The sequence below is a fragment of the Clinocottus analis genome, unplaced genomic scaffold (assembly GCF_023055335.1).
Source record: "Clinocottus analis isolate CAN_PGR_092001 unplaced genomic scaffold, fCliAna1.0.p SCAF_10, whole genome shotgun sequence".
In the NCBI taxonomy this organism is placed as follows: Eukaryota; Metazoa; Chordata; class Actinopteri; order Perciformes; family Cottidae; genus Clinocottus; species Clinocottus analis.
In genome coordinates, this window is record NW_027175821.1 from 19,993,621 (window position 1) to 20,015,270 (window position 21,650).

Genomic DNA, 21,650 nt, shown 5'->3' on the forward strand with positions numbered 1-21,650 from the left:
GGTCTTAAGACCGGTTGCCCAAAGGTGCCGGTAACGGCCCGCTGCTCGCCGGGTCCGGGACGGTAACAGCCCCCGTCCCGCCGGGTCCAGTCTTCACAAGTCGGGTTCAACTCCCCCCGTCGACAAAATCTCACTCCAAGGTATTTTTTTCAAAGTTGGCAGCTTTGGAGTTGTTTTCAGATTTTCAGATTTCAAATTGGACCGCGGCATTCTTGAGTTTGGGAACCGCTGCTCTTCAGCTTGGTGCTTATGTTGCGACTGTTATTGCATTGCTTTTGCAAATAAAACTAAACAACTTTTCACTTTTTCTCCATGCTGGTGTTCTCAGCACAAAGCAACTCTAATAAGCTTCGAACAAGATGAAGAACTAAGCACCTAAATGGAAAAAAGATTGCGCAGCGTTATGAAAGAACGATATAGTAAGATAAACCCAGACGTGTGATACCTCGTCTCTCCAGCAGAGGGATCTCTTCCTCCACAGATGGGAGCTGTTCTGCTCGCTGTAAACATCCGTGGAGACGCTTTGCTTTTCCCTCACTTTGGAAAGAACAAAACAAAAGGGGGCTCCACCTGAGACAAAGAGATTCACATCACGTCACCACTGCAGCGGTTCAGCCGAAGTCTAAACGCCGCTCTGCTGGAGGCACGGGCGCAGCGCCGGCTCGCAAAATATGTCCCGTATCAATGCACGCGGTGGTGAAAGGGATTGGACGTCATTTAAGCATTATGTTATTATGTTTTTTTTTCATCATCGTCAACGTCTTTTTCTGCAGGATTGTCACCACTTGGTTGTCAATTGATCAGTTAGTTGAAGACATGAATCAGTAAAGGCAGAATCCCAAACGTCACACGGTTCCAGCCTCTCAAAGACCAACAATCAATCTGAACCTGTCACCTCGAGCTCAGGGAAATTGTGCCGGGCATTTTTAGACTAAATATTATCTAATTAATAGTAAAGTACCAACATCACGCTGCTGGAGGCCCGGGCTGTATGACTGGGCCCGCTGGAAGGGAGAACCAGAACCAGGCCTGAGCGGACTGTCAGACCTTTAATGAGAGGACGAAAAGGACTCTGGGGCTCGAAAACACCTCCACTTCTGTCCACAGGGGGTGCCAGAATCAACACAATAGGGAAGTTCCTCTTAGGATCTTTAATTGCAATATGACACAAGCAGTCACAATCAGTGATTAAAAAAGGAAAAACGGCATTTACAGTTTAATATGAATCAGTTGATGCTCTTATCGTCACAGGGTAACACATTACAAACACAGCTCCACTAATACACCATGTATTTAGATATAATTCAATTTATTGTTGAATTATTTTTTAACACAAGCTAATAACGGAACTTAATCGTGAGCTACAGATGGAAAAGTTTGCCAAAAGAGAGATTTTAAAATGATGAATATGAGGTCGAGTTACTCAAACCATCACAAGTGTGATCAGATTTATTCAACAGATAATCAGGACGCACAGTATCACTGGGTTCATTTCTACATCTGTAGCTGTGAGAGTAATCACATCTACACTGTGTGTGTTTGTGTGTCTGTGTGTGTGTGTGTGTGTGTGTGTGTGTGTGTGTGTGTGTGTGTGTCTCCAGTTTGTAGAAGCTGCCTAGTGAAGTATCTGGAGGAAAACAACACGTGCCCCACGTGTAGGATTGTCATTCATCAAAGTCATCCACTGCAGTACATCGGGTGAGTGCAGAGGCAGACCACACACACACACACACACACACACACATACACACACACACACACACACACACACACACACACAGGGAGCTGCTGAGAGAGGCCTCAGCGGTGCACTTACAGTAAACAATAAACCACCGAGAAACAAAGTGCTGCTCGGCCCTTTTCTCCATCATATTTCCATAAAAAGTGTGTGTGTGTGTGTGTGTGTGTGTGTGTGTGTGTGTGTGTGTGTGTGTGTGTGTGTGTGTGTGCGTGTGAGTGTGCATGTGTGTGTGCGCGCATAGCTACATGAACATAACAGTCTGATTAATAAGCGAATGCCACACTGCTGCAATCAGCTCTGATGAACACTAAGTAGGCTGCTTTTAAATAGATTAACATTTATTTCAATTTTTTTTTTACCTTCCAATTTACTATTTATACTTTTTTATGATATTTTATATTATTTATGACTTCAACTCATTTATAATTCCGTTTCTACGATGCGCTTCTTGAAAACAGTATGCGGTGCAATAAATAATAAATGCATATTGTATTCATTAAATACAATGAAATAACAACAATTTATTAATTTTACTGACCAGCAGAACCAGACGTAGCATGTTTTCCTTATTCCACATGTTCTTACTTGTAAATAACTGGTGGCTACATTACCCATAATGCAATTTAACAGACGACAGTTTGGGCGGTACATTTTGCACACGAGCACTTTAAACGACACATCGGGTCAACAGACTTTCTCTTCCGATCGAAATGAAAAGGTCGGCTTGTTATCGCTCTTTTAGTTGGTGGGGCTTCTGAATCCTTGCTCTGTGAGGGAGGTTGTCGTTTGTCGTTGTTGTTGTTGTTGTTTGCTATTCTGATGCATTACAATCTGATTAATGCGACGCACAATCTTCATGTGCGCCAGCAAATTCAGTCAATAATCTCCAAACTGAAGCCGTCTGCAGGAAACGCTTCATTTCAAACACACTAGCTCTTCACACAGCTGGCTGTTGTTGTTGTTGTTGTTGTTGTTTTGGCCTCATTGTTTTGTAGGAAATTGAATTTGATGTGAAACATAACAAGTGATTTTGAAGGCAAATTAACAAATAAAACCCATCTGCTCATCGAGAAGATGGATCAGAGTTGATGTAACTAATCCAGACTCTCGTCAAATGTGGATTTCCTCGATGGTTTTAATCCGGTTAGTTATTTCACGGACATGCGGCAATGAAACGCTCACAAAATCCTCTTTAGAACCAAGAACATCCCGGCATGCTTTAGTCATAGCGAGGAACCGCTAAACGACCGCTAATTTGACAGGATGTGGATCTTGAGATATTTATCACAACCGTAAACAAGCTGCACATCCTCACAGGGGATTTTTTTTAAAACTTATTTTGGATATTTTTTTTATAATATGCTCAAAATTACGAAAACATAAATTGTCAAGGCTTCACTATATGAAGAGGAAAATTTAAATGAAAGTCTTTCATTTTTTTATGATGAATAAAATAAATAATGTGTAACTTCCTGGTTTTATAAATCGTTGAAATGAACTCGTCTTCAGTGACTCCTTTGAAAACGATTTTGTAAAAGCAAGATGCTGCAATTATATTCAGAAAGCATCTTTTTAACAGGAAAGCAGTTCAGTGTTTAACCTGGTGAAAGTCTCTTTGAGATTAGAATCACCTTTCCATCATCTTTTCCAAGTTATTCTGATAAAAGGAAACAGCAACATGTAGTTTAGAGGCCAGTCAAACCAAACGATACCTCTGTACTCTGAGAACAAAACCCCGGCCTGTCCAGCAGGGGTCAGTGTTTCACTTCCCTTTTTAAAAAAGCACTTCAGTTCCGGCAAATACGACAACCTGGAGGAGCTATTTTCCTCCACGGCACCGAAACAAACCCGACGCGTGGATGCCCGTTATCCGCCTGTCAAAGCGCACCAGCGTGGCGGCGGCGAGCGCCACGGCGTGCACCTGCGTCCACTGCACTGGCTGAAGGGGTGAAAGGCTGTTTAACACTCCGACCGACTAAACATATGCTGCACGCCGGCCTCTGAGAGCAGGTGGCCTTTGCATTTCTTTCAGTCCGACGCGTTTGACATTTCTTCGTAAATCTCAGGTTGTGATTTGGTGGCTTTCAGCACGCGGGTTTTATCAGTCCATGGTGCACAAAATAAGTGAAATATTCTGTGGCAGAAATATGTTTTTCCTGCTTCCCTTTCCCTCATTGTGTCCAGACTCTGTTCACTATTGGAAACTAGTTTAGTAGGACCAATAGTATTGTACACCTCATCATCAATTCCTATAAACTCTTAAGGTAACTAACGGATTTGTCGTTCTTTCCAGCCATGACAGAACAATGCAAGACATTGTCTACAAGTTGGTACCGGGACTTCAAGAGGGTAAGTGTTGCGCGTCGTGTCTCTTTATGATGCAACACACAGGAAGTCCGCGTAGTAACCCTGAAGCTGAACGCTTCACCGGCTCCTGCAGGTTTAGAAATGAGTCGTCCCAGTTTAGATCGAGGTTTAACTTTAAATTACGTTGCACCGAAACGTTCAAATCAACTCAAAAATAAGAAACATTCAAGATTTCAGACCTTATAATTTCTATTTTAGTTTTTTTGTTTATACACAAGCTTCAAGTGTTTAGAATTCTCTGCATAGTTAGAATTATTTTTAACATGTGTATAAAAAGGAGAAAAACTATAACATAGCATTTACTTCCTGGAAATATCACCCTACATATGTCAATGTTACAATACAATAGCAGTGGGCCAGTAGGCTCAGTCACCATTGTGCTTCGTCCTTTGGCTATTACATGGTGACTTAATAACAGACATTAATTCATTTCGTTCACTTAAAGCTTAAAATGGACTTTGCATCGCTGAAAGAACCCCATTTTAATATTCTATTCCCGTTGTCAGCACCCGGCCGAGAAGACCTAATGAAGCTTGTTACAAAAGAGCCAAAGTCGCAGTGACCTTGAGAGAAAAAGACACGTCCTCTCTGATTCTTCTCCCTCATGCAGCGGAGATAAAGAAGCAGCGGGAGTTCTATCAGAAGTTGGGGATGGAGGTGCCTGGAGACATTAAAGGAGATCTTTGCCACATGAAGACTCATCTAGATCAACGCAATGGTACGGTCCCTTACACTTCTATATTTTCCATGAAGCGCAGGCTCGTCAAAGCATCTTTTTGTCCCCATGCTCGCACGCCTTTTAACTCATTCATTCGGAATAAAACTCCTGTCGGCCATTTGTAACGTCTTAAAAGCACCAGTTTCCTCATCTTAACCCTGTGCTTTGATTCATACAAAGACAATGACAACACAAAGGTACCACAAATGCCACCCCGGTTGCATATCAAGGTGCAGTGAGCGGGATGTTTGGTTGTTTACAGTTAAAACCGGTGTGGAAAACAGCCTTTTGGTTACATTTGCAAACAAAACACTGCAAATGTGCGATCCTGGAAATTCTTGTTGTCGACTCATTGTGCTATTTATAAAAATAAATACATTTAAAAAGGCCATCGCCCACAATTCATAACGGAGAACAGCAGACGGGCACAGTAGCAGTGGGAGCCATTGAGCAGTAGAAAAGAGGGCAATTTGGCGAGTGAGTCTGGCGTGCTTGTTGTGCCGTAGCGGGGCCGGCCAGAGTAAAGTTAAACCTAAATGTGCGCCCACAGGGCCGTCATGCCGGCAGGCTAATCGCTCACTTAATCCCCTCTCTCATTTTTGGTAATTAAGGCTGAAATGGAAGTGGAACTGCTCTCGCTTGAAGTCCGCTTCAGCTACAGAACACACACACCCACACTCTCACAAACACACACAAACGTGTTTTAAGGATAATTTGCACGTAAGAAATAGAAACCCGCTGGCTCCTGGGTTGCATTTCACCGTCGTTTCCAAAGCACCAACAATTATGACGTCTCCAGCTTGAGGTTATGATCTAAAGATACATATATATCTATGTAAATATATATATATATATATATATATATATATATATATATATATATATATATATATATATATATATATATATATATATATATATACTGTTGACACAAGAAAAACTTTAGAAAGTCAAATGTGGTTGCATATAATTTGGCTCATCGATCCAAAATGTTTTCTCTCCTGGAAGAGTTTGGCTCCATTGAGACTGGAGGGGGTCGCGACCTCTCGAGGCTAAACACTGACAATCAATCAAAGCCAGATGACTTTCACCAACCAGACCAGAAGCATCCTTTTTATTTCCTTCACGCCGTCCTCAAGGAGGGTGTGTGTGTGCATCCATGTGGGGCTTTAAAGTAGCTTCTCTCCACTCTGAGGAAACAAGCGCTCCTCATTAGCTCTTCTTTAAGAGCGGCAAACTAAAGTGAGCCCATGGTGAAGCAGAGACCACACGGCGCTAACGACAGGCGACGATGGGCGCTCCGCTAATGCCCCTCCCTCCACTCAGCCTGTCGAGCTGAACCGCATTGCACTTAATTAAAGTCTCATTTATCCAGATTCCCTCAGAAGTAGAAACCCTCTCTTGGGTCAGCTCTAACGAGCCGAGGTAAATAAACGTGCTACATCGCTAGCCGCCTTCTAAGTCTTAGGAGCGGGAATGTTAGCGCTGGCATCGTGAAGTCCGATAAACGTTGAAGGAGTTGATCGGAGAACGCCAAAGATGTTCTTTTCAAGACAAACAACCTCACTTTTGGGCTTCGGTAGAATGAGTGAATTCCTTTTTTTCTCTCTCATTCAACAGGAAATTGAAGTTGACTCTTTAAAGTGGTATTGAATTAACAGCAAAGTCCTAAACTTCATTCACTTAGCTTTTTCCTCATGCCGCTACTCGTTACCTCGCCCCCTGAGAAACAACAACGTGGCTTCTACCAGCACACAACAGACTCATTTCTCTTCATTCTTATTCTTTATCAATATATAAACTGTCGGGAGTAAGAAAATATTGATACACTTCAGTTTTGTTTTGGTGGACCGAAATAATAGATTTGTGGCTCAGATTGCACAAAAAGTGCTATGATGCTACAATGTTAGTGCTACAATGTAGCATGTTCATGCTACAATGCTACGATGCTGGGGGAGTGGATGAATGCAAAGAAGCCTGAATTTGTTTTCTGCATTTAGTTCAGTTCAGTTTACTTTGTATAGCCCCAAATCACAAATACAAATCTGAACACACACGACGTCCCAAAAAATAGGAAAAACCTTTTCACAGGGAAAAAAAGGAAGAACCCTTCAGGAGATCTCCCAGATGGACAGATGCAATATATGTCATGTGTACATATATATATATATATATATATATATATATATATATATATATATATATATATATATATATATATATATATGTTTATGCATGCCACAGACCCCAAATGAGTGAGTGAGCGAGACAGAAACTGCTCAGTTTAAAATAAATAAAAACATCCCGAAATTCGAGCAGTCATCCCGTTACCTCGAAACACAAACAGGCTCTTCATCCGCATTTAGAGTCGATCGAGATACTCGTGGGTCGTCTGAAGGTGAGCGGCGACAATAAGAGCGAGCCCCCCTTGATAAGCAATCAGCGAGTCTGGAGTCGGGAGACGACATGAGAGCGGCCCGGTAATACTCGGGGGAATTGGTGACAGTTAGCCTGAATGGAAAATGGTCACAGCGAGCTGAGCGCAAAGCCATCTGCAGCCTGAGCTGACGCAAACTGTACACACACACACACACACACACACACACACACACACACACACACACACACACACACACACACACACACACACACACACACACACACAGTGTTATTACAGCCACTGAATCCAGGACAAACACACTGAACGTCTTTGTTTTTACAGAAAATCTGTGCAGCATTGATAACTGTGTTTCTCAAAAGTCAATGCTGCTGCAAATTTATAGCTAACTAATATATATATATATATGTATGTATGTATGTATGTATGTATGTATGTATGTATGTATGTATGTATATATATATATGAAGGGTTTTTTACTGAGGTATATCATGCATAGCCTTATTTATATAGCATTGTATTCCTAAAAACAAAACAAAAATATAATTTGCCAGCAAATTAAATTTTGAACCTGGTTTTATGCAATTCTCCCTGAGAAGACGTAGATTTTGTGCTGTGCTGCTGACGTTCTGTCAGCTGAGCTCTGGAGATGTGAATCCTCCAATCGCGTTCACACATTTTTTTCTTCTGACTTAAACCAGTCGCCTCGTATATGTGGTATTAATATCTTGAACATGTGAACCCTGCGTGGCGCGGCGTGCATGCACACACAGAGATTGCTGCTCTCTCTAACATCCTCGTCAAAGAGGCAGGAAATGCAAAAACAGACAACCTCAATAAAGGCAGAGCCGGATCGCAGCGGTATGAGTATTGTGTTTGTTTGTCCCGGGTAGAAGCCAACCTGTGTTCAGAGAGCAGCATATGAGTAGTATGCAGGATGCTCCGACACCCTCGGACATGTTAATGTAATTACTTTATCAATGGCGCTCTACTGGAGGCGTCTCTACGCTCCAACGTGCCCGGGCTGTTTAAAAAGCTGGAGATACAAACGAACATCCGACATGTCTTGTAAACAACAGCATCAGAGAGTCTATTGAGCTCGACCCTCTTGAGTTAGGTGGATGAACATGATGAGAAACACGCCTCTTGATCATGGAAGTGCAGCGTTAACGGAGACAGTGAGGCGGCCCTGAACTGTGCTTCACAATCGGGGAGCAAATATGAATTTGTGTTCAGGATTTACATGGCAGCTCTTCTTTTCTTTTTGTGCAGGCGACGCAAAATCGGAGGAGACGGCCAATAAGGAGGCGGGAGAGGAGAAACCAGAGGAGGACAACGACTATCACCGTAGCGACGAGCAGGTAAGCCCTAAGAGATCTGACAGAGCAGCGATCCCCTGATGCTGAGGACTGGAACAATATGTCGGGTTTACGTAAAAACGATGTATAGACTAAAAAAACAGGTGGTTCTGTGAAGCCGATGGGAAAGTGTCTTGAAACTTACATTCTCTCTCCTGACCACCAGGGGGCGACACCTCTGGTTGTATAGAAGTCTATGCTTCATGCGTTAAAGCTGCATTCTCTCTCCTGACCACCAGGGGGCGACTCCTCTGGTTGTATAGAAGTCTATGCTTCATGCGTTAAAGCTGCATTCTCTCTCCTGACCACCAGGGGGCGACTCCTCTGGTTGTATAGAAGTCTATATAAGTGACTCTACTTCTCTCTTGATGTATTCCCTCAGTAAACATTGTAAACATGAGTTTATGTCTCAAATTCCAGTTTCACTTTTGTTTATCGGTTGCAAAAAAAAAAACATTGCCGAACTTGAGGCTTCACGTTCGATCACTTCTTATATCGTCTGCGTAGAAAACCCAAATACAGCGAGGGGAAACGCTTTGAATGTTGCGTTTCCAAACGGCAGCCAACAAAACCTACTCATTGTGTCTTTAAAGTTTCAGAAAATTAGAATGAAATAAAAAGCTGACAGGAGGATGATTTAGAGCAAATACATGTGCATGGATAGATACCACTCAAGGCGAGAGAGAGAGCGTCATTGTAGTGTAATTTAGGTGAACCAGCTCTTTAACAATCAACCGATTTTCTTAAATACAAGGAAATTTGGGAGGCAGTCCTCACTGGTTTGCGTTTTAGCAGCGATTAGAAGAAGAAAATTGGATAAAATAATTGTGGGATACAAAAGCAGTCTGTCGGAAACAAAAGCACCAAGGAACTAAAATACTGTTGCTGATAATTGTGGGTACAGTTGCCTTAAAAACCCACACATCAATTATTGCTTAAAAGGAGCCTGTATGTGAGTTCTCTGGCTGTTTAAAATTACCGGAGACTTCTGTCTTTGTTGTTGCGTTAATATCCAACCACTTTGAGATCGTGTTTCTTAAAATGGAACTGGACTTTTCTCTGATTTCATTTGTATTCTGGCTGCAAACTGATATTAATAATGCAGAGCGGCGTTACTGTTGCACAAAGTGTCATGCTGCACAGGTTGCTGCTTATTTACATCATTTTAGTTTTAGTAATTTTATAAGAGAACAAAAAGCCAGCAGGCGGATAAAATAAAAAAAAGTGAAAAAAAATATTTTGTCTCCCATCAACCGGCTCTTTGCTGACATGTGGGGAAGGAAGGCCGCCCCAGTGAGGGCAGAGAGCGGGCCCTTTGGATATTCAGCAGCGGTGCAGAATGTGTTCAGAATAACTAATGCGGCAGTTTGTGTGAGCCGAATGCAGTCATGTCAAATGTCACCATGACGAGGAGGAGGAGGAGGAGGAGGAGGAGGAGGAGGAAGAGGAGGAGGAAGAGGAGGAGGAGGAGGAGGAGGAGGAGGAGGAGGAGGAGGAGGAAAGAGCCGAGGAATACAAGATGACTGATAAAAATGAATATAAAAGATTGGAGTGAATGTCGGAGGGATGGTGTAAGTTGGTGGTGAACATGATTTGATGGTGAGTTGGTCAGAAAAAGGAAATGAGAGGCAGATGAAGAGACCTGTGACACAGCAAGGCCCGTAAAAAAGAAAATACCCTCCATAAACTGCACTAAAATAACAAAACATAATCTTCTTATTCATTACCGTGATTCAGGGTTGTGGAAACAACGGCATCATCTAACAGTGGCGTTCTTCTATAATCACCCTCAGCGTCATCCAGACGCAGGATGAGCAGGATTGCTGCTGTGATAAACACAGGAGTAGTAAATAACCCTCTCAATAAATATAAATAAGTTAAATTAATAGAATAAAAAGGTTTGTGAAGGTCATGTTGATTGACACAACCTCTGTGGATCTATGGGAAGACTACCTTTTATATTAAACATGGATTATGTCCATGTTTAGAGTCAAACCAATGCTGCAGGTTATCTCCAGAACAGAGGAGTTGCGTTTGGGAGTGCTTTTGAACCTCAAGAAGACGAACTATGGCGCGCTCCCCTCTCGGGTCGGTTTGGGGGCGTGTCACTATCTGCTCATTGCATGCAAAGTGACCATGAAGCAGGGTATGCTGTGGGACGGGCGACTGTGATTGACAGGTCGCTAACCAGAGACGTATAGGTCACTGGCTGCAGAAAAAACAGGATGTCCTGGGCGAAATCCAAGGTGGTGACATCAAAAGATGAAGAACTCGACGACTACATGTCCTCTTCCTCTGCGGTTTCACACTTACCTGATATGCCTCACCGTTGCAGCTGACGGTGCTGCTTTTTGCTTATAGAGCGGCAGCCCGGTGTTTATCAGAGAGCAGAGGGGATTTCAGAGTCACAGCAGAAACCAGAATATATATATATATATATATATATATATATATATATATATATATATATATATATATATATATATATATATATATATATATATATATTGAGAGAGAGAGCTTCTGTCCTCCTCTTCTGTCTCTTTGATGTGTGGGGGCAGGAGATCACCGGCTGTAATGCATTCTGACTCCTGCAACCATCTCCTGCCAAAACCACCTACCGAGTCTCCTCAGGGAGAAAAGAAAACAAGAGCCAATGGTCGCGCCGCGCCGCTCGGTTGCACGGAAGAAGCCTGAAAGAGAAACACAAACAGACAATGCTGCTTCAGTGGGACCGTCGTGACACCTTTTCTAATCCTTCAGTCTGTTTTCACCACGGATCGGAGCTCATGAGTAGCGCCAGACTCCTGTATTTTAAGAATCTGCTGTGTATTTATGCGTTGAGCATGACATATGTTAACACAACACATTGTTGCAGTTCAGTTGTGGTTCTCTTGGTTCATAAACAGGAAGTTGTCGATTGTCATGCTGCGTCATCGGGATCATCGTTTGGGAAATAAAATCCTGGTCTTGTGCAACTGAGATGGATGACACAAGTTTTTAAGAAGTTGAAGAACGAATAAATGACACAGTCGGATCCCAACACATCAGTTTAAACAGCTTTTGACCAAATAATCAGGGAATAATAATACAATATGCATATTAAAGCGCAATTAAGAGATAATCTGAATCAAATTTTCCTAATAAATACATTGAAAACTAACTAAACCAAGTATACTCCACCTGTCAAATGTGTGTTTTAATTACAAATCTGTGCTCCTATTTATTGGAATTACTGAAGAGATTTTGTTTGTTGTATTTAGTCTCTTTTATATATATATATATATATATATATATATATATATATATATATATATATATATATATATATATATATATATATATATATATATATATATATATGCATACACACACCTGGTATTAATATGTAGACCTTTTCAAACTTTTGAGTGGGTTCCTTTTATATTTCCTGTTGCAATGCTTGTTGTTGCTACAGTTGACAGGAAGAAAACATCTGACGGCCTCCATCTTGTTTTTGCTGCAGCCTGTGAGGCTTTCGTTTGCCCCAGACAGACGTTCAGGTCTTGTGTTTCCTCCTCTCAGGTCAGCATCTGCCTGGAGTGCAACAGCAGCAAGCTGCGGGGTCTGAAGCGCAAGTGGATCCGCTGCTCAGCACAAGCCACCGTCCTGCACCTCAAGAAGTTCATCGCCAAAAAGCTTAACCTGACATCGTTTAATGAGGTACTGTAATGGACATGTGATTTACTCCTAGTTGTATTCTCTCTTTCTAGTTGTATTCTCTCTTTCTCTTAGCAGACAAACCTTAGTCTGCAAAGCATCTTCTCTTCTGCAGCTGTCAAACGCAAATGGTACATCACTCCTGTACCTGGTATCAAGTAATCTATCACTTGTGTGGACATCATTTAAGAGCAGGATGAAGATCTTTTAGCTCACTGGTGATCCAGTCCCTTTGTTATGTTTCTGAGAGGACATGGCGGTAACCCCACCTTGGATCTCTGTGCATAAAGGGCGATGTGAGTGTCACTCTTCAGTGCATCCTTGTGTGGACTCCAGAGTGACTCTGTGTAACGGGGCTCTTCTCTGCGCAGGGAATACATTATTTCAGAGACAGATAGAACTTCTGGTGTAGCGCTATTCATCATTTCAGCTTATAAGAACAATAGCGGGTAATGTCACTGTACGGTGAGATAACCAGCGAGAGACAGGAAACCAGAGCAGGTCCGTACTGGGATAAAGGGCTGAAGCCACAAAGCTCACAGGGTCAGGAGCTCATTCAGGAGAACGTGTTCGCTGTGTGGCCCCATCGTCAAAGAATTATATAACAACTAAATTCCAGTCCAGTGCACGTTAATAACCTGCGTCCGGATTGATTGATTGGTTCTGTCATTCATGTGCTTCACAAACAGCGTGGCTACAAATCATCTGAGCACGCTTGTTGTCTCAAGATGGATTCACAGCAAACTGGAACAAATCTTTTACGTTTGTTTTAAAGTTGTTTGGAAGCAACAGGTTCAGTCCATCGCAAGACGTTTCCATAAAAAGGTCCGTTCATTATACTTTGTTCCCTTTGTGTTTGTTATATTTAGCAGGAAACGACTAAACGAGCCTTTATGATATCTAGATGTGATTTTTTTTTTCTTCTTTCTCTCCCTTTTTCTATTTATTGTCTTTACCAAAGCGGCGGTGGGGGGGAGGAGGGAGTGGGCGGTATTTTTGGCGGATGGATTTTTAGAACGCCGTGAATAATTATCCCAGACGCCTTCGTGTCTTCTATTTTGTACTTTTCCCATCTCTTTTTTTTGCTGGCTGTCACAGAGATGAGTGGGACAGGCTCCATCATATCGTCGGCTATTGTTGCCCCATGTATTGATGCATCGGAAAAAGGACGCGTTCGAACAGATCCGGTGTTCAGCGACGCTCCACAACACTCGGCTTTGTCAGAGAACAGAGCGCCATTTACTCACGGCGTCCTGTCACGTATCTAAATGTCCCCGCAGGAAGCGAACGCGTCAATACACGAAAAGAAGAAACGCCCAAAACCTCGAAAAAAAACCTCAGAATAATAAACCCAGCCCTTTACGGAAGATTGTGAGCTTAGAGTAGGAAATATTTTACAAATCATTAATCTATGGTATTGTAAAGATGCTCACATTTTGGAGCAGCGGTTTCCAACCTTCGTGGCTCGGGAACTCTTTCCAGCTAATCAATACCCTCAATCGATCACGCTTTTATAAGGTTCAATTAGCATTAAGATGTAATATTATATTTCTCAGTCATAAACAGTCTTCTCGGGCTCGACTGAAAACCTTGCATCTACCAATCTGGGCGCTCTGAATTACCCGACGTTTCCTTCTTTCATTGATAGGTTTGAGGGATCTGAACCTCAATTTAGGAACTAGAGGATGTTTCTTAAAAAAATATTTTTATCCATTAGACTTTTTGTCCAATTCAGCGTGAATCTAATCACAGTGCGCTGGCCGAGAACAACCAGCGTCTGTAAATGGTAAACACACAAAGTGGCTTTAGGGTCATGTGACAAGATCCAGCCACCGGGGAGGCGTTCATGCTCGTGCCCTCGACGGTCCTCAACCTGAAGCTCTTGAATTTACTCTCACAGAAGAAAACCCAAAAGCCCTCATTGAGTTTCCTCTGATTGTGTTTGAGTTTCCCTCCAATCAGAGGCTGCTGTTGATCCAGCCACAGCCAGCAGGTGGCGCTGCTCTCTCTCTCTCTCTCTCTCTCTCTCTCTCTCTCTCTCTCTCTCTCTCTGTCTGTCTGTCTGTCTGTCTGTCTGTCTGTCTGTCTGTCTGTCTGTCTGTCTCTCTCTCTCCCTCTCTGTCTCTCTCTCTCTCTCTCTCTCTCTCTCTCTCTCTCTCTCTCTTTTCCTCCCTCCCAAGTATTGATCGGTAGATGCCGATGCGACGCCCCTCAGCAGAATATCAATGTTGACCTCACAGGGGGAGGTGTAGATTTGGGCAGCCGGCTTTGTGTCGGTGTCGAGCTTCTGTGTTCTGCACGAGAGCCACACTCCACGTCCAGATGAAGCCTCCTCTCCAAGAAACTGGAGAACATAAGAGCAGAGGTGGAGGGAGTTTATTTATTTCTGCCTCACAGGCTGAAATAAGGCCAGTGAGCTGAGTCTGAGTCCAGTCGTGTTGTTGAAACACACTCAGTTGTTCTTTTTTGTGTGTTTTTCCACAGCTGGACATTTTATGCAACGAGGAAATCTTGGGAAAGGACCACACGTTGAAATTTGTTGTTGTGACACGATGGAGATTTAAGGTAAGCCGTGGTTTTGGTGTGTGTGACGTGGTGAGAGTTGCTGCGTTGCCTTCTGGGAGAGAGCTGGGTCTATCACACTCTAAAGGAAAGCATCTGAAAAGCTCCCAGGGTGCATCTCTCTGCATACGGCTGCAACTTGACAGGCCTGACGGCGTCGTGTGGCCTTCACAGAAACATGCTGAGGTTGTGCTTTTTGTCTCCCCCTGCAGAAATCCCCCCTCCTGCTCCATTACAGACCTAAGATGGATCTGCTGTAGCTAAAACGGACACAACGGTTGTTGTTGTTTTTTGGGCCCAGTGGCCGCGGACTGTTGCCGAAACCTTTTTTATTTATGCAAAGACGATCAACCAACACCAAGCAAACGCCCGACGGTCAAAGTCAACACAAGCCAGCAAACTCGGGATCTAAAAAAAAGAGGGATGGGGTGGGGGACGACTACAAGAAGAACTGGCAACCTCCAGCACAGATACCGCAACACTGGTGTGCGTTTTTTTAAGGAACTAAAACAACCATTTTTTTTTGTGTCCGCTACATCCTAGATATGTGAACAAAACGAAAACGAAAAAAAATAAAACTAATGGAGAGAAAGCATATATTTATACTTTTGTACAGAAGAGACACATGGAACCAAGACACTACTGGTGCTCTGTTTACACACAAACAAGATGTCGGGAGTCACGTGACCGTCTTTCTTTCTTTTGTTGGAGCTCCGTGCAGATTTCATCCTCCTGAGACAATGACTGAGAGCGGAGGAGGAACGTTTTTCTTTTATATATAAAACAAAAAAGGTGTTTTTTGTTTCCTTTTTCTTCAACAATACACTCGATACGTCTCGGGAGCACAGAAAGTATATGGAAAAAGTTATATAACAGGCATCGATTTTAAGCTGTTTATCAAGTAAATTGTCATTTTTTTGTTGTTTTATTTTCTTTTTGTTGGCTTTGTCTAATTTGCTTATTGGGTTCTTTGATGATTGTCAATTGTGAATAGGCTGAAAATTTTGTGTAGTAATTTATGTTCTATATACCAATATTGTACATAAAATGTCATTACAGAGAGAGAGAGAGAGACTGAAGAGAGTAAGAGAGACTTTAGACTGTTAAAAAAGAAAAGAGTGGATCCCAGAAGTACTATCTATATGTTGGGCGATAAATTAGGATTTTTTTTTTGAAAGACAGACTCGCTATCGGTGTCAAAGTATATAGATGCATCTTTATGTTGTCTGAGAAAGACACAAAACAAATATATCACATCCTCTGCCACTTGTGTGTCTGTGGGGTGTGAGTGTGTCACTTTGCTCTCACAGCATTACACGACTTTAGAAGACGAAAGCTCCGCCCCCCATGCTCCTCATCTCACCTGCCTCCTAGTTTTTTATACGTTCCCATCATCACCCAACAAAACGCTCATCTTCAAAAACGCCTGCAAGACCTGAAAATGCAATATTTGTTCTTTTTTTAAATAGATTTTTCACACCCAGCAGCTTTTATCAACATCCATCCTGGCAGTGTTCCAGCAGCAGCAGGCGCGTACGGACACGCCCACATGCTTACAGCTTCCTGCACCCTGGCATCAAGCTGCCAGCACCCATGCATCTCACTCTGCGACACTTTCACTTCCCACGAGCCGCAATAGAAATACAACATTTTAATCACACAATAGTCTCAACAGACAAAGTGCAGAGGCGACATGTGAGCGTCTACGCCCGTTTGCCCCAAATGAAATTTGAGTGCACGTTGACATATTTAAGTGACGAGCGAACGGCTGCACGCCGTCGGTCTGAAGCGCCACAGACGGTTTGATGACGCCATGTTGTGTTCACGAGGTTCTTCAGTTACTTCTCACTGCCAGTTGGAGTCGTGCAAAGTGTTTAAGGAAATCTCTGAAAGTCAGGGGATATTATTTTTGTCACACGGTCTGTATACAACTTGGATAGTTTTTTTGTTGTTGTGTTTTTTCTGTTCGCAGGTGTTCAGCCAGTGTTCAATATTGTTGACTTCACAAGACACAAATTTCCGAGTATTTTTGAGAACTCGCAAATTCAGGTTTCGCACAGGGAGTTTTAGTTTCCTTTTCTTTCTTTTTTTTTTTTAAAGCATTTTGATAATGAAATTCTGAATTAAATGACTACTGTTTGGTCATTTGGTGCTTATAAATGTATGTTTCTAATCTTGGGGAGGACTGTTCCTCAGGAACGCGCTGTGACAAACAACAACAACAACAACATGTCTTTGACTCACAAACGCTCAAAGTAGACTGCGAGACTGTCTTTAACGACCACAACTGGATCCCTGAACGCCGCGTCAGACCTCAAGTATTACCTCACTGACGACATTTCCCTGAGCATTGCATCTGTTCACGCAGGGCTCCTACGCATCACCACATGTCTGCAGAAACACATCAACTGACCAACTTTCTTTTGAATTAGATCCCGAGTCTCAAGTGTTTGATACACAGACGTCGTTTTTTAAAATTTTTTAAAAAGAATTTGAATAATTGTGATATCTGCAGTTTTGTATCGTGAGCTTCGGACAAAGTCTCGTCGTTTGCATTGGGGATGTGTTGGTGTGTAGGAGCCCGGCCTCATCAGGACCTTTGACCTCTGACCTTTGTATTTCATGGACGTTTTATAGCCGACGGGTCTGTAAACCAGCGTAACCAAAACTCCTCCTGCTGTCTCTCATTTCTCCTCTTGCGGTCGCCGTTTACGTTTCACCCTTAAACCAGTAACCTCTGTAAAGGGCTCCTTGTTTTTGTTTTTTACATTTTCGGTTCCTAAAATCATGGAAGTGTGTGTGTGTGTGTGCGTGCGTGTGTGTGTGTGTGTGTGTGTGTGTGTGTGTGTGTGTGAGTGTGGGAGAGTTTAAGATGATGGCACACCTTATAAGTGAAAATCTGATTAGAACAATATAATTTGCAGCTCAAACATTCTGCATTTTCAATCCCTTTTGAGTCTTGTGGTTTTTCTCTTCTCATTTGTTTCTGTAAACGTTCTGTGATTTCTGAGAAACACAAAAAATCCGACCCAGGTAAAAAAAAAGATAAATTAGACTGATCGACTCTTAAAGGTACAGTGTGTAGCTTTTTGGGGGATTTATTAGAAGGAATTTAATATTCTATATAATATTCTTGAGTTTTACCACAAACTCCAATCGCCCCGTTTAAAACACTGTCCCTTTAAGAAGAAAACACTAATTTTAAAAACCAAAAGCAATGAGCCTTATCAGTTTGTCAGTTCATGGAAGAGTGTTGTGTTGGAGCTTATAAAATAATAACAATGATAATATTAATAATGTCAAATTGTGCACAGTTCTGTCTTTGTGAGTGCAGCGTTGTGTTTTAAAGGCGTGGACACAGAAAGGAGGCCAGCGTTGAGTTAAACACTGAGGTCACAGTTGCTTTTCCTCAAATCATAGATCCCACATGTTGTCCAGCCGTCTGCGGCCTCAGTCTGGAGACCTTCGCTCCAGATTCCTCGTCACGCTGGCGTCTTTGTCCCCTCGTGGTTCTGAAAAATCTTTCAAAAATAAAATATAAAAATGTACATACGCTTTTCTCCTCAGGTGGTTGAGCTGCAAAGCGACACGCGGTGCTAAAACTGTAACGGCGACCACGACACGGCGACCGGCACTGAGACAAAGGTCACATCGAGGTCACATCGAGGTCACATCGAGGTCACAGCATCGCATCAGAGGTTCATTTCATTCCTGAGGCTGGTTGCGTTCACACTGCCGCACCGTGTGTGTGAAACCTTTGCCGAAAAAAGAGTTTTGTAGTTTTGGAAATAGATAACAAACATTTGCACCCACGCGGCAATAGAGACCAAACAGACACAAAGCTTTAAACCGGATTCAGCAGGAAGTCGTCCTGCAGTAAAACTTAACGGTGTGTTTTCGCAGCAGCCTGCAGGTTATTCGTTTACTTTAATACATTCGACACAAATTGACAAAAAAATAGATCTGACGCACAAGAGTTTGAACATAGAGAGCTGCAGTGTGAACTGAGCCTTTCAGCTTTTCATTGTGTGGGTCTTTGCCACAGTGACGTTAGAACTGGTCTGTCTCTGACGCCGGTGCTTCCTTTGGTGCTAACAACTCCTCGTTCAGACGTCTTCAGCAAAGATTCAGTCGGAGACAGAAAGCACTGTGCTGCAAAGCCCCTCCCCCTCCATCCTCTCCCCCATCATGCATCTCTGTGTTGGTGCTGGCTTCTTTCATTTCGTTGGCTTTGGTCAACACGCTTGTCGAGGATTGTTCTGGAAGCAAACGGGAGGAATTTGAATTGGTCTGAAGCTGTGGGGGGAAAAAGGAGCTGGAATCTGGTGTGTGATGTAGCTGCAATTTCCTGCCTGTAAGACAAACTGATTCAAAAGGCGGCTCTGGTGAGATGTTTGAGTCAGATTCAGACTGGCCTCTTAGAAACTAAACAATCAAATACAGATTTTGTTTTAAGGGGAGACACTTCAATGGTTCATGCGCTGGTCAATTTAGAGATTTTGGTCCATTTTTTTTCCTTAACCCGTCTTTTTCCAGACGACTGGAAATATAACGTCCTAAAACTACACATGTAGGTGTTTATTTTACTACTTTTGACTGTTTGCGCCTGTAGATTCCTCCTAAATACACCAACAGTTCCCATTACCGATGCCTAATTTAAACTTGTTATACAAAATCTATTCTCAATGCAAATAGTCGCATGGGGAGGTTTCATGGTGTCATTAGTCATGTTTACCCTATTCACCTGCAGAGTCTTTAAAATGTGTGTTATGTAACAACACATCTCTTTAAAGGCCGTTTTCTCTTAACGAGTTTGTTCTCAGACTCTGATCCACAAGCTGCCACTTCTGCAGCTCTTACATCACCAAGCTTTACTCTTTCATTCCTGCTTATGCTGAAGGTTTCTACAGCGGCTTTGTTCACTCGGCATTCAGAGTTATAGAATAAGTTATTCGTCAAAACATGAAGAAAATTGAAGCAAGTTTCATGCATTCATTTTCGATCATAAACAATAGAAATCTAACCTGCCGTGTCTCCCCTTCACATTCCTAAGTCCTCTTGATCGTCTCACCAGAATTCATTGACTTTGGCGCTTTTTCCTCCCACAAAAAGCAATATCGGCGCCGACATTGAGCCATCAGCGCTGCTACGCTCGACCGCCGAGCTAAGAGGCTTACAGGAGGCTCCACTCGGCCTCGCTGCAGATAGGGGTCGTATCCAAAAGGCCTCGAGGTGGGGGGGGCGTGGCCTGTCGGAGCCGTAACGCTAAGGCCGACCAGGACTTAAAGGTCCGTTTTGTTTATCTGCGCGAGGCTCTGGGGTTGAGCGGCGTGAAACTCAAAGTCCGAGGCGGTTTGGAGCGACAGAGTGCTTCTCCCCTCCCCCGCACCGACGTCCTGAAGCCGGCAGCACGCATGTCAAGCTTGTCGGCAGCAGAATTATTCCTGGCAACTTAAAAAAAAGAAAATACAAAAAAATGTCCCTTCCATGTTCAGTCCGCTGTCGTAAGTGTAATCGCTCTCTTTGTCGCCGGTGTGAAGAGCGGCCCGGCGGGTCGAGTCTCGGGTCGTTCAGCTGGATCAAAGCGGTCTTTCAGACACGGCCCGCTTCCCTCTCGGCTTTCCTGCTGCTGGTTTGAGACTTTCAGTGAATCGGTCAAGAGTTAAAAACCTCGCCCGCATGAGCCATACAGCCGATATCGTCAATGTATCTGTCCTTTCCTTTGTTTCTTTTCTTTTATTGGTGTTATTTATTTATGCTGAAAAGTGACTTTTTGCCGTTGTTTTGAGTTTTTAATGAAGATGTGCTCTCATTTTAGCTCACAAATCTGTATTTTTTTTCTTCCATTTTTTCTTTCTGGAACTTTCACCGAACTCATGAAATGACTTAAATTATCAACTGAATTCCCGTTTTGTATTATTCCAGGTGTGTTCATGTCCACGCAACGCTCCGTCTGTGTATAACAAACGCATAGGTGTCTTCTTTTATTATCTTTTGGGGTCAAGCGCAAAAGTAAACCGAAAAATAAGAAAAAAAAATAATTTAAAAAATGAAATTATTTGACAATGTGGTTCTTGTATTTCCAAGGAAGTTGTGCAATATACGGTTCTCAGACAGTCCCAGCGCAGAAGGTTTCATGTTTTTACTGTTTTTCCAGTTCCTCAGGTCACTAAATGCCTTCTGGTCCTGAGGGTGACCAGGAAATCTCAGAACACACACTAATGCACCCGAAATACAAAACGACTGGATTTTGTTTTAGTCTTGTCTCTCTCTCTCTTTCCACCTTCCTCCTCCTCCTCCTCCTCACTTTTTTTTGTTTTGTTTTTCCACCTGTGACAATTCTCTCAGACTCTTAGTCTTTTTTACAGTCTTTTTATTTCCAGGTTAACACAGGCACGTGTCCAGGGGTCCTTTCCCTCGCCTGCTTCTGTATTATTGTTATTTATTGCACATGTGATGAGCTGGTCTGCGTTGCCACATTGAATTTGGGGTCCAGAATGGGGAATTTCTTACGTACAAAACTACAGGAGCTTTTGTCAAAACCTAAGTGTGTATTTCATCAATAAATGCCTTTAAAAGTGTTCGTGGCGCCGCGATGACTCACTCATTTGCCCGCGCTGCAGCGAGCATGTGGAACATTTATCATCAGTAATAGAGCCATTAATGAAACTGTTCTCTGACCTGCTGTGGAGCTTCATCTTCACATTCAAACAGTTTAACAGGGTTTCACACACAAACATCCCAGGTGTATAACAACCTCATGAACTTAATTTCATGTAATCCATTAATCAGCGATTGTATTTATAT

The 21,650-nt window shown here is 42.7% G+C and overlaps 1 protein-coding gene across 1 annotated transcript in view; it reads left to right on the plus strand.

The window, feature by feature from the left end:
- Positions 1–21,415, plus strand: part of LOC137796508 (polycomb group RING finger protein 3) — a 49,387-nt gene extending 27,972 nt beyond the window's left edge. Inside the window, exons 4-10 of the mRNA XM_068594482.1 lie at positions 1,602–1,698; positions 4,035–4,090; positions 4,719–4,826; positions 8,497–8,585; positions 12,147–12,284; positions 14,766–14,846; positions 15,056–21,415. Of these exons, the coding sequence (XP_068450583.1) occupies positions 1,602–1,698; positions 4,035–4,090; positions 4,719–4,826; positions 8,497–8,585; positions 12,147–12,284; positions 14,766–14,846; positions 15,056–15,103 (617 nt within the window). The 3' untranslated portion in view covers positions 15,104–21,415. The remainder of the gene's footprint in view (positions 1–1,601; positions 1,699–4,034; positions 4,091–4,718; positions 4,827–8,496; positions 8,586–12,146; positions 12,285–14,765; positions 14,847–15,055) is intronic.
- Positions 21,416–21,650: the final 235 nt, after the last annotated feature.